Source organism: Athene cunicularia (genome assembly GCF_003259725.1).
Source record: "Athene cunicularia isolate RWA chromosome 3 unlocalized genomic scaffold, athCun1 chr3_part1, whole genome shotgun sequence".
Taxonomy (NCBI): Eukaryota; Metazoa; Chordata; class Aves; order Strigiformes; family Strigidae; genus Athene; species Athene cunicularia.
The window spans coordinates 117,813,858-117,826,698 of record NW_020799097.1 but is presented as its reverse complement, the minus strand read 5'-3'; the positions used below and the strand labels follow the sequence as shown (position 1 = coordinate 117,826,698).

Below are 12,841 nucleotides of genomic sequence, written 5' to 3'. Positions count from 1 at the left end.
GTCACAGCTTCTGGCTTGCTTCTTGAACCAAAACTCTGCACAACTGCTCCGAAAGTCCAATTATTTAATTGCATTTCCCTGGTGCAACAGCAATGAAGTCATCCTTAGGCTACCTGTAACTCCATTTCTCAACCTGCTGTTTATCATGTAATTCTCTCAGGTCATTACCTCTGCCTCGTGCGCCTTGTTACGTTACTCCTCTCTTCCCTGCACTGCTCTTCTGTGTTTTGGTGTACCCCATTAATCCCAAGGAGTTGTTTAGCTGGGGCCTCTTTCAGCTCACTTTGAAATGCAGGACCACAAAGGAGCATGTGGACAACAATCCTAAACCTGTCTCTCTTCGTGGAGCTGTTGGGCCCAATTTTCTTTGAGAACTACGCTGGATGAAGGCTTCTGCTACCTTCTTGCCTATTTTAGCTGCTGGTCTGGGTGCCTTAAGGTTTCTACCTGTTCTTGCTGACAGCTTGGCCATGCCAAGCATCCTACTTCCATCCTTATCTCTCATCTGACTTTGGCCCTGGCAAATAAGGGGACATAAGCAATGCCACCACAAGATGTGTAGCAGAGTATCTGAGCAGCAGAGGTGCAAAGTTAAGGCCAACAAGTTCATGGGTGTGTAACAGTGGACCACATCTAACTGGTTTGAACACCCACAGGCCTACTGGAAGTAACATCTCTGCTCGGTGGCCCAAGTTAATATAGTTTCAGTGGCAGGGAAAGTATCACTGAAGCATGTCCCTTCGGTCTGCCATCCCTGCAATTCAGCCTATGAACGGTCCTTTCCAACAGTGACAACCCCTTTTACAAAACATATTAAAAGGTTAAATCATTACTTTTGACTATGCACTGTTATATTTTGGTGACATTTTACAGACATGCAGCATTTGTTTGCAATTATTCTATGAGTGTAGGATTGAGAGCACACCTACACTTTATTTAATATACAGTGAATTGCATTCCCAACTCAGAGCAGATGTACAGAAAATATTGTGTCCCTACATCATTCCTGATTAGCCAATTCCTGTAATTTTAAGACAGTAAGCTTGGGATTTTCAGTGGCGCATGGTTAGCAGCATGTGCCAGTTGCTGCAGCTCAGCACGTGGTATCTGCAGCACAGAGGTGACCCGCAGGTTGTGCAGCTCTGTCAGAGTTTGCTGGACCTCAGTGAACAAGTTTGAAGAGGGAAAAAAAAAAAACCAAAACCAAACCACAAAAGGAATTAGCTCTCTGATCTGTCTTTCCCTTGTTAAAGTTAGCATTTTCTGCTAGAACTGATTCTGTAAGAGCAATACAAAGCGTACCCAGGAGGAGAGGCACCTATGGAAGCGCAAGTGCCTGCAGCAAATGTGTGCACCAACACAAATCAGGGTATGCTGAAGGTGCCCCACAAATCCCACTTGCAGGGTGCGAGCAAACACCATCACAACACCCTTCTTTCTGAAGCCTGTTTCATACTTTCTCCTATTGCTAGTCAGAAGGTCATTTCATTTTGACTTCGGTGTTCTGCTAGCACACCTCCTTCTAATAAGTCCTTTTTTTGGTTTATATGAAATGCCAATATTTGGGTAATAAGAATGATCTCTTAGGTCTCAGACTTCCCTGTTGCTGATGTGAAATAAGGTTAGCACAGAGCAATATTCTAATATTTGCATGGCTGAGAGAGGAAGTCACAACGTGTTCTCATCTACCCATGCTAGTATTCTCACTGACGTCAAAAGACAGTTTGCATAAGCATGACAAAGTAGCAGGATTTAACCCTCCATCAAAAGCTTTGGAAACACTAAATTTGATTGAACTGGAAAAATAAGAAGCCTTATGAGAAAAATTACAAGTGTTTTGCCTTGAGACAATGTTGATTGAGGCATCGAGAGCCACAGGTTTCTTTCAGAAAGGCATCGAGGTCAGAAGGCTTCCAGGGAGAGGGGCGGGAGTGCCTTCAGTTAACCTCTGGACTTTTGGGAAAGATGTCTTTGTGTTTCCTCTGGATCTGAAATCTCTGGACCAAATATTTTTTTTCATATTAGATCTGTTTTTCAGGATATTCCCAATGCCCTTAAAATTTCTAAGGTATAAATACATTAAAAGCTGGGGTAATCATTAGGATATGTGGATTGGAATAAAACAGGATGCAGACAAATTCAATGCTATTTAAAGACTTGTGGTGGTAGCAAAAATCTGTAGAGATTTGAGCAGGAGTTCTCTCGCTGGTTTTGGCGAAATGCCCAGTTAAGCCCTGACAACACCTGAGATTTTCAAAGGGGAATTTTCTGTGATTATAGCACAAAACACATTCAGCTACTCTCACGTCTTACTTTGTGTACCACTATTAGAATGCAGAGGGCTGAACTTATTACTAATATTAAATGACAATATTATCATCTTAGTTTCATCGTCACTGATTCTTTCTTTAAATTTTACATAGTCACTGTGACAGTAAGGTTTCTGCTGAAGTTTGCATACAAGAGCAACTGTTCTAAACTATCAATTGCACACACTGAAGCGTAAATACTGAAACCAGCCACATCCTTCCTAAACTGATCCCAACCAAATACATTTAAAAATGCACCACACGATGTCTCATAGGCTTATACAATCCAAAAGCAGACAGTTGAAAATGCAGTTTGATTCTGAACCAAATTTTGCTTTAGCATGTGCTGTAGGATAATTGAGTCATTATTTCAAATCAGAAACCAAGTACAGCAAGAATATAAAAACCACTGACCTTTCTTTGCTAGATTACTGTTGGGTTCATACTTCTCAATCAGCTGTTGAACTTGTTCTTGTTTTAACGGTGGATAAAGGATTTCATTTAATCGTGGATCACGTTGCTTAAAGTTTATAAATTCCATCATCTGATCAACAGTAAGGTATGGTTTGCTCTTGGCACCACTAGAGAGAAATTAAAGCAACAGCAAAGCCATTAAAATATATTTCCTTGAAATCTTGTTCAAAGTTCTGTAACTTCCCAGGGAAACTGAAACAAGATTCAAACTATCATACAACAAAAACATCTTCCCGCTGTGTCTCTGGACTAATTTACTTTACCAGCATGCAAAAACAAACATTCTTCATCAAACATCTAAGAGTAGGATTTTTAAAAGCATTCAGCATTACTGACATCAATGGGAAGAGTTAGAGCAATGCTGAAAGCTTTTTTTTTTTTTTTTCCCAATTAATTCCTCTGAATTCCTGGAACTAAGCAATTTTAATAAGTAAAGGAGAAAACTATGTGGAATTCAGTCCTGAGCTTGCCGCAAACACTTTGCTAGCTTTTCTGGCCCAACTACTTGGTTTTACTGCTGAATAACAGCAGCTCTGATTTCATTATTGTAGTATTTGCTTGGGTGTTGTGTTGGTTTTTTTTTGTTTTTTTTTTTTATAAACCTGCTAAAAAATACCAGGCACTCACAAAGCAAGAAAAATATGCCTATTTAGAGAGCTAGTAAAAAGAGCAGAGTTTGGGTACAATGTGTACCCAGATGGAGCTCCACGAAGCCTCCGAGCCAGGTGACGTGTTTAAGGTTGTCTACAGCCCTCAGGACTGGTTTAATTTCACTCTGTGAGACAGCAACGGAAAGTCTATCCCCGGCTTCAGTGGGAGCAAACTAGGCCAAGGCTGTGTTCCTCTCAAACCAAAACCTTGAAGGAAATAAGCACGAAACGAGTACACCCATGTTGCAAAGATATGTTTGCCAATTGCTCTGGTGGTCTTGGATATATTTCAGAAAATGTTTTTGCGTTACTTCATGTTCTGACTCCGCTGATCAGGCTCTACTGAAACTGAGCAGTGCAATGACTTGCTGCAAGGGGTAGTAGCAACATGAGCGATATAGCTTGTAACTGAATGCATGAAATCAGTTGTAGCTGGCTGCTAATTTAATTTCATGGTGTGAATTCATGATGTACAAATCCTAGAAGTTGCTGTGTTTTTTGAAACTCCTAATTAAGCTTTTGGGGGTGATTATACACATTCTCATGCCTATTGCATGCTGTTATTGCTTATTACTCTTCTTCCTTTACTTTCATGGAAACCTAAACTATCCTAATCCATACAGAAAAACAAGATTCGGCAGTTCTGCTCCTCTATCAACAAAGTACTTGAAAGCTCCAGCCATTGGAAATGGAAGCAAAAGCTTGTGGGAGAAGGAACCCTTGATCCAAGGTTAAATAACAGCCCTGCTCGACATTGACATCTGTTCTTGGCAATCACTGCACACTGCTGTAGTGTAAATAACCTACTTTGCCATCCCCAGCCCAGGAAATCAGTGAAGGGGAAATAAATAAATAAATAAATGAGCATCTTTTCTTACAACTCAGAAAAGATGTGGTCGATCTCGGGCCGAGGGCAGAGGTTGTTTAAGAACACCCTGTACACATCTGGCGTGAAGTCATCTTGAGGGATTGAATCATTCTGTGAAATGGGGAAAAAAAATAGTGAAAAAATGCCACAGCACTTTTTGACGTTCTTTGTAAACAGATCACTCACTACCGTGCTTCTTTTGATTTCCTTCTTGCAGCCTAGAGGAGCCCAGGTTTTGCAGAATAATGAATTCCCCCGAATGACAGAGCAGTTTAAAGACTACATCTTTAAGAAAAATACAAATGCATCTATGGTCTTAGTTTCCATAAGGCAAATCTATCTCTTTCTCTGAGCACCTGTGAAGAAGAAAGAAGGGACATCTACCCATCTAGCCCCCTTATCTATAGTACAGACAGGTATATCCATCCCAGTGAAGCCTCTGAACTCACTCCCAGTGGGGCAGCTGGCCAGTGGTGCTGCAAAATGGCAGCGTTACAGAGGACTAGCACGTCGCTCATCTTTCCAAAGCCCTCAAAGAACTGGGGAAGAAACTGGGTCACCGAGTCATTATGAATACACTTATTTCGCAGCAGAAATATTTCCTTTTCCTTCCTGAAGCTACATGTTCAAGATAACAAAATTCTGGGCAAGACTCATGCAGTGTAGCTTTTCCATACAATCTTTGTCCTATACAATTGGTGTAACACATTTGGCGATCAGACCTCTTTTACGGAAATTGATAAAAATGATCTCCTATATAAGAGATACTAGCATTTTTGTTCTTATATTTTCTAAAATTTAGAACAATGCACATTTAATCCTGCTTCTAGATGATATTTTCATCATCCCCATTACACATCCTGGCTTTTCTCTGAAAAAATAGAATCACTGTTTTAACTGGAGGGAATTACTGGACTGGATAAGGAAAACTTTGTACGAAGCTCAAGAGTCTTCCTCCCACTTGCACATGCTGCCTTCAAGCTCCAGAGCTTTTGCAGAAGACAGCAAGGGCTGCTTCTTTAGCAGGCCTGGGAAGAAATGAGGACCCCAAGGAAGGTGCAAAGCTTTTTTAAGCACAGAACAGTCACGGTGTGCTCACTGGCCTCTGCCTTTGCGTCAGTGCACCGAGAAAGGAAAATGGCACAGAAGGTTGTATTTTGTGCAGAGGAAACCTTATAAAGGAACAAAAAAAACCCCCAGGAAAACACAAAACCCGTGAAATCCAAATACTAAAAATCTGAATTTTGAGTTTCCTCCACGCAATCTACCTTTATCAAAAGCTATGACATGCAGTCTCCAGGACCACCACGGGCCCATGTCATGCCTCTCCATGGCTCCAAAACAATGCCCAAATCTGATGAACTGGAGGAGGAAAACTGTAACTTGGACACAAAGCTGTTTTCTTTTAATAGCCATTGAACCTGGTTGTCTCAGAAGCAAGCTGCTGATAGAGGAAATCATTGCTTTTAGTTATTCTGCCTGTTTAATGCTGTTGCCAAGGGAACCAAAAGCGTCGATTCAAGCCTTTGTTAGATGAGAGGAAACTTTTCCGTATTTTTCCCGCTTTAGGTGAAAATAAATAATTAATTGAATGCCATAGGCATCACTTTGTATCTCCTTTCATCTATGAAACCTGCAGAGGCCTGAGAGAGTTTTGCACCATGAGCATCACTCAGTGTTTCTGTCCCCGAGTGCAGATTGAACCTGACCCAGCTCACACTCAGACTGAGCGGGGCTGTTTTGCTGATCTGCCTGGGTACGCATCTCCAGGCTCCAATGGTCTAAGGTCACCAGCCATTAGACCTTTGCGCCTTCCTTTTTTTGGCAGACTGCATGAGTGTTTGCAGGGTGAGCTGGTTCAAAACTTACCCAGCTCACCGGGCCAGGCAACTTGCCAACGGCACAACTGTTAAATCCGGTGCAAGGGTGGATGAAGAAGCTTGAAATCTTAAGTTGGAGGATGGAAATAGCTCCTTTCAGTGACAGCCAGTGACACTGAACTACGTGCGAAACTGCACCCACTACACTTTGATAAATTCGAGCTGCAGTGTTTTCAGTTGAGAGCAGGACCACTGATACCTGTGTTTTCCTAAAGGCCAGGATTCACAAAGCTTGTGAATTTTCTTGTTAAAGCTGGCACCCCACTTTCCTCTGTTCCCTCTACCTATAATCTTTATTCAGCAGGGTACTGCTCCTCAGTCAGAACTCCTAAGGGCATTTTAAACAATGATGCTGTAATTACCACAGAATTACAGTCTGCCATTGACCTACTATATATTTTTCTTTACAGGGGATTTGAAGGTGCTCAACACTGAACAAAATGGTCTCTTCCAATAACCTGAGATCCAGGCTTTTATTTGCCACTTGGTTCCAATTAAGAAAATATACCTCAGTTTCCCAACATGTATCTCCAAACACCTGTCTACAAAGAGGATAACCAACACAAGTCTTCAGGCATAAGTACAGAACCTTTTAATAATTAATTATTTCCTACCAGTAACACAAACAGGGGGCTACAAAACGTAAAGATCTAGGTGGGAGATGAAAGCCCTGCTGCAAGCATTTGCCACCCCAGGCAAAATCTCAGACAACTGTATTTGGATTCCAAAAGCCTGCGTGCTGAAATGGATTAAAATACACTGTCCCTTTCCTCAGCCTGGTCTGAGCCGTGCACATTTCAGTGGAACCACCCACACACCTTATGCACTCATCTCTTTTTTGAGACCAATGCACAAATCACAAACTTTTTGTACCACATGAAAGCATTCCTAATTTCCAGCTTTGCTAAATATTGGTATTCAATTTTATTCTGTGATTAAGACACTCTACTAATTTCAAGCACTGCTGATTTATGATTTGTCTGGTAACCTACCTGTTTTTATAACATCTGTATCCATTCTGTTATATATTTGGCAGCACAACTAATTCAGATTATTTGTACACAGAGGACTCAATAGCTGATTGTTTTATTTGAAGTTAACAGTCAAGCTCACTGGTGCTTCATTGTGAACCTCTACATTAACTGGAAGGCAGGAAGCAGTCTTCACAGCCAAACAGGCGGTTAAAATAAAGCTCTTCAAATTCTATTTAAGGGACCTTTGACTAAAACCAAAACAAACAAAAATACCCAACAATAACAAAAAGCACCCCCCCCTTCCCCAAAAAGTAGCCAAGATTTTTAAAAAGTCATAAAGGAATCAGATGCCAAACTCAGAAACTCACTGGCATATTTCAAAACTTCATTTAAACATGTATTTAAACATTCCTCTGCTTTCAGATCTGCTGGATGACGGATGCTGCCAAAAATCAGATCACACAGGGCTTGGTCCTGCAAGACTCTACACATGCCAGGTTCAACCCAGAAACACATAAATAAATAAATCCATGCTTTCAAGATGTGCCTGACTTGAAGTCATGGGTCATCCTGCTGCAGTCATGCTCAACTGCTTGGCTGAATCAGGGCTGGAGTGCTCGACGCCGCAGAGAATCAATCCCTTATTAAGGTCCCTAATATGAAACGTGTATTTTTGGCACTTCTGTGGAGCCTCTTTGGTGTTATTCTTCTACAGCAGGATGAAGGCAACTATCCAGGCAATGAGAACTCTTCCTCCTCTCACACTAAATACAGTGCCTACATGTTGCCCCATGAGCACACACATAGGGAATTCGATGAAGAGCAGGGCTCACAGATGATGAAGTTTGTACTGTCACAGACAGGTCCATGCAGTGATACTATACCCCGGCAGCGTAGCCCTATGCTCATGTCACTGCATAACACAGAGAAGGAAATATCTCAACCTTGAAGCCCTGAATCAGGAAGAGAGTGATAAATGCTGACTGGCAGCCTTCTTACCCGTGACTCTGATTTTCATTTTGTGTTTTAGGGTCACCCACAGGTTCTGAGAGGTGGAACAAAACATCTTGTGAAACTCATGGCCAACAAGCCCCGTATCTTCCTAGAGCAAAGACAGGTGTGGAAACTTGGGGAGAAAATCTTTAGAGGGATCTTCATGAGGCATGAATACAAAAAACCTCCCAAACTCTAAGCTATCTATGAGAGACTTCCCCAAATTCTCTGAATAATTTGGTGTGATTTTGCTGAGCAAGATTCCCTGATGCTTATGTCTTGCACACTGCTGGAGTCCAGTGCTTTTCCAAGGCTTTAAAGGAGTACCATTTGTCCTGCAGTACAATGGTGCAGAAAGGCTGAAACTTGAAGCTAAGAATTTTACTTGTTCAAATAAACAGAAACACAAAGGAAAAGAGCCGTAGTTGAAGTACTGTTTTTCTTCTACGCCATTAGCTCTACGAGATTCAGAATTTTATGCTTCTAAAATATTTTTTTTCAAATATGTTCAACACAGTTTTCTTTGTTGCATGAAGCATATTTCTCTTTTGTCCCAACCAAAGAAAGGATCTACTTCATGCCGTGAATAATTTTCAAGATGGTATCCCGGCAACAAGTATCCAGCAATGTGTATGTAAAATTGGCTCTACTTAAATAAACAACAGTTTCTTTCAAGGACTCCAGTGATGTTTAGATTTCTTTTTCAGATATATATAGTAAACAGAAGTAATAAATCATCTGATTTAAGAAGCAGTGCTTCAGAGATTTTCTGCACATCTTGTCTTGTTTGCTAACACTTAAATAAAAATCCATCTTTAAAACTGTTCTTTCCATGTTTCTAACCTCACAATCTTACCTTTAAATAAGATTATAATAATCTTTTATACCTACTTTGCAGACATTTCTTGGAATTTTACAGAACTAAGATCCCAAACCTATTAAGGAAGGTCTCACTGGTAAGGGGTTTCTGAGGTTTGGCTTGTAAAGATTTTGCTACGTTGCTCTTCTGGAGCTGTAGGAATTGGCTCTGTTAAAACACTGGGGAAGCAAATGTTAAGCAAACATCACAGCACAGAGTTTTCTACAAGAGCAAGGGAACAGGAGATGCAGGCTCTCCTCTGCTCCAGACCAGTTCTGCCCCACCTCTTGGACCTCGGAATGTAGGAATTATCCTACAAGAAGCTTCTTGGAAGAAAACTTCCACCTGGGAGGAAAGACTAAGGACATCTTCACTCCAGCATTATCTAGAAAGAAGTCATGGAAAAAGCCTTCTTGAGGGTGAGGTACCATCGTACAAATGCTCTAGGTTGAGGAGACGTCCTGGATTAGCAGCATACAATGGCTACATCCCCACAGCCCTAACAGCTTTAACACTACAGTATTTCTACATTTCCTCCATGTACCTTTTAGATAAGTTACAGTGAGTTTGAACGTTTAAACTGTCACTTAAGCTACAGATTTTTATTTTTTTTTTTGTGAGAAGGAAACAGATCATATCATTAGCTACACCTCAAGCTAACACTGCTCTGAAATCATGCCTTGAAAATTGCACAACAGTCACCAGTTCTTAAAATATTCTCACAGGATCCCAGGACAAGTCACACAACCCCCTGCCCTTTCCTTTAATCCATTTGTACTTCCTCCAGGCACTCCTGGTCCCTACACAATTTCAAACCAAAGGTACTCAGATTTGCAGAGAGGTATCAGGAACTTCTGTGTGGTAAAAACAGGCCTGCTGCTGAGGACCTACCCAGCAGCAAAGGCAGCACAGCATGACCAGCCTTGAACAAACTGTCCTCAACTCAGTAGAGAGTAAACAAAAGAAACACTTTGTAAGGGCCAGGATTAAATTCAGATGCTTACCCTGGAAGATGGAAGATTACAAGCTTCTAGTGCTGTTTCTACCCGTTTTCTGTCAGCGGAAAACAAGCGGTATAAGCTGCAAAACAAAGGGATCTGGCTTAAAGATATGCCTTGTCGGCCCATGAGGCTTAAAGACAGTATCGCTTCCCAGTCTATCACACCTTTAGCTATTTATTGCCATTTGCTGGCTTCTCAGTAACACAAATGAGTTTAATGGTGCCCACAATGAGTTTGACTCTACCTCACACAAGCCACTATTACAGCACATAGTTATTTGCAAAAGTCAACACTGCGCTCTTCATATTACCCCAGCAATATCCAATTTGAACATACTTACCCTCACGTCATGTCTCTGAGGTAAAGAAATTATGTTGGTGGGGTTTTGTTATTTTACACAAGTGGAATGAACAAGGGCAGAGAAGCCAAATGTCTTGCTCAAGATCACAAAGGTATTTTTACACCCAAAGGGTATTTGAACAGAGACATCCTGAGCATCATGGGCCACTCTTTCCTGCAATATGTGCTATAAATGGATGATAAAATTACTATTCTAGACACAGGGGTCACATGTTCATCCCAAACATATATTCTCACTCATGAGTCAGAAGAGACTACATGGTAAGGAAAGGGAACAGGACTTACTTCTTCAGAGGAATGCGCCCTTCTGGAGTCACCTGCAGCTTAAGTTTTGTGTAACTGTGGAGAGAAAAGCATCTTGTTTTATTTTTACAGCATTTTCAAGTACCTCTCTGCCAACTTTATAGCTCAGTGCTAGTGCTCTGATCATGTGGCAAGTTCCACTCAGCTCTTTTGCCCATTATGAAAACCTGTTGGGATATCATTAATATGTAAATACTTTCTCCTTCAACAGTAATGCACCTGTACTGTCAAACACTGTCTGTCTTGCAACAGGACATTGCAAATACCATTAATGCACACATATATCATCCCCTCAAGCTCCTTCTCACCCAGACTGCCTGCCAGTCTATCAGCAGACTGAATTGTGGCACACAGGCTGTACAATTTGACTGGAAATGTGGCTGTACTCTTCTTCCAGAGGCTGAAATTGTCCCTAGATGTTGCATACCAACATCTCTGCCTCCCTAAGCCCTCCCCATAATACATCTGTGAAGGTTTTTCCATTTGACCCTAAATGTCACTCCTCAGCTGTAAGGAAGTCAAATCGCTGGCAACTGAAATGTCTCTGCACCAGCAAGAGTGTCAGCATATTTGGCAGCCCTGGGCATGCCCAAGACATCTCCAGCATGAAGCAATATAAAAACTACCTGCTGAAAGCATCTACAGGCAGGCAACTATCCAGCTTTTGAACCAAATATTTAGAGCATCTCAATATTCCAGGCCCTGTGACTTCTCTCACACGCTCACTAAGGCAGCAGGATGATGACTTGTCTTGTCTTTCTCCATTTCTTTCAACATACTGATTCAAAGCCTACTGAAGTCATCCAGCAGCTTTAATGAGAAGCAGTTGGGCCTATCTGATGGTCGTCCCGGTATGCAAGGACCAGTGGCTACCAGCATAATGCCTACCAGCAGCAGACTGCGAACAGCACAACTTTTTGAGTGCTTCATCTCTTCCACTTGAATATAATTAAAACTATCAATGAGTTTTGCAGTATATGATCTGGTGAAAATATGTGGCAACACTTACGTATTTAAGAGAAATCTTTTTGTTGCTTGAAAAAAATCCCTACTTTTTCACTTTACCCACTGGCCTACCAAAGAAATGAAAAGGCATGGTTCTAATAAACTTTCTTTTTTCTTCCCAACCAAAAATGCCATTAGCAACCGCTTCAAAAACAAAGTACGTGCTAATATCCCTAACTAGGATAGGAACATTTTCACAAATCCTTGTTTCCTTATATGCATCTCCTGGAAACTGAAATCTCTTGTGCTACTGCATCACCAAACAAAATTATCATCACCTCTGCCCCATCTTCCAGCACTGAGCTAGTTTAAAAATGAAAAAACACAATGTTTAGTAAAAAAAGGTTTATTTTGCCTTAAAAAAAAAAAAAAAAAACCCACAAAAAAAACAACCCACCCAAAAAAACAAAAAAAACCAAAGAAACAACTTTTGAGCACATTCTGGTCACATTTAATGTTTTTCTCTACAGCCAAGAAAGATAGAAATAAAATAAAATGGGGGGAAAAAAATAAATTCTGAACTTCAGTTAAAGCAAACTAAAAATGTGTGCCTGGAGAAGAGTCAACCCCCACAGTACTTGCCACCTTTTTTCCTCCCAAATTCTTTGCCACACATGGGATGCTATTTTTTCCCCTGCAGCCATTATCCACCCATCTAAGAAAACCAAGCATTTTATTCCTGTTAAAAAGTTTGCTAGGAAATATTCCCATCATAGCAGCCAAAGGGACCCATTTCAGTAGCATGGTGCTGACACCGAGAATGATGAATGCTGGACGTAATGCTGACCCCAGGTTTCCACAGTTCACTCACCCTTTGCTCATTACTGCCCTGGTCAGTATTTCAGTAATAATGTACTCCAGTACCCATTTTTACACCCCAACACAAAAATACACTGCATGGTTACAACAGAGGAATGTAACCAAAATGGCAGTTTTTACTATTCACCCCTTGTTCCAAATTATCCCTATTTTTCTCACCTGACCAAACCACAGGAAAGCTGCTCAAGCTGTTTACTATTTCACTGCTTCAAGGGACTGAATGCCACAAAGAAAAAAACCTTAATTCTGCTCTAAGGCAATTTGCTTTTCTATTTTGACAAAAGGGTTCTGATAGGACTGCAACCAACCCTTTGCTTAGTATAGTAATTATAATGGGGAAATATTT

At 41.0% G+C, this 12,841-nt stretch overlaps 1 protein-coding gene across 1 annotated transcript in view; it reads right to left on the bottom strand.

The window, feature by feature from the left end:
• The window catches only part of PLCB1 (phospholipase C beta 1), a 397,493-nt gene that overhangs the window by 138,829 nt on the left and 245,823 nt on the right, over positions 1 to 12,841 (bottom strand). Inside the window, exons 6-9 of the mRNA XM_026844689.1 lie at positions 10,654 to 10,707; positions 10,012 to 10,087; positions 4,312 to 4,412; positions 2,724 to 2,890 (exon numbers count right to left, since the gene is read on the bottom strand). Of these exons, the coding sequence (XP_026700490.1) occupies positions 2,724 to 2,890; positions 4,312 to 4,412; positions 10,012 to 10,087; positions 10,654 to 10,707 (398 nt within the window). The remainder of the gene's footprint in view (positions 1 to 2,723; positions 2,891 to 4,311; positions 4,413 to 10,011; positions 10,088 to 10,653; positions 10,708 to 12,841) is intronic.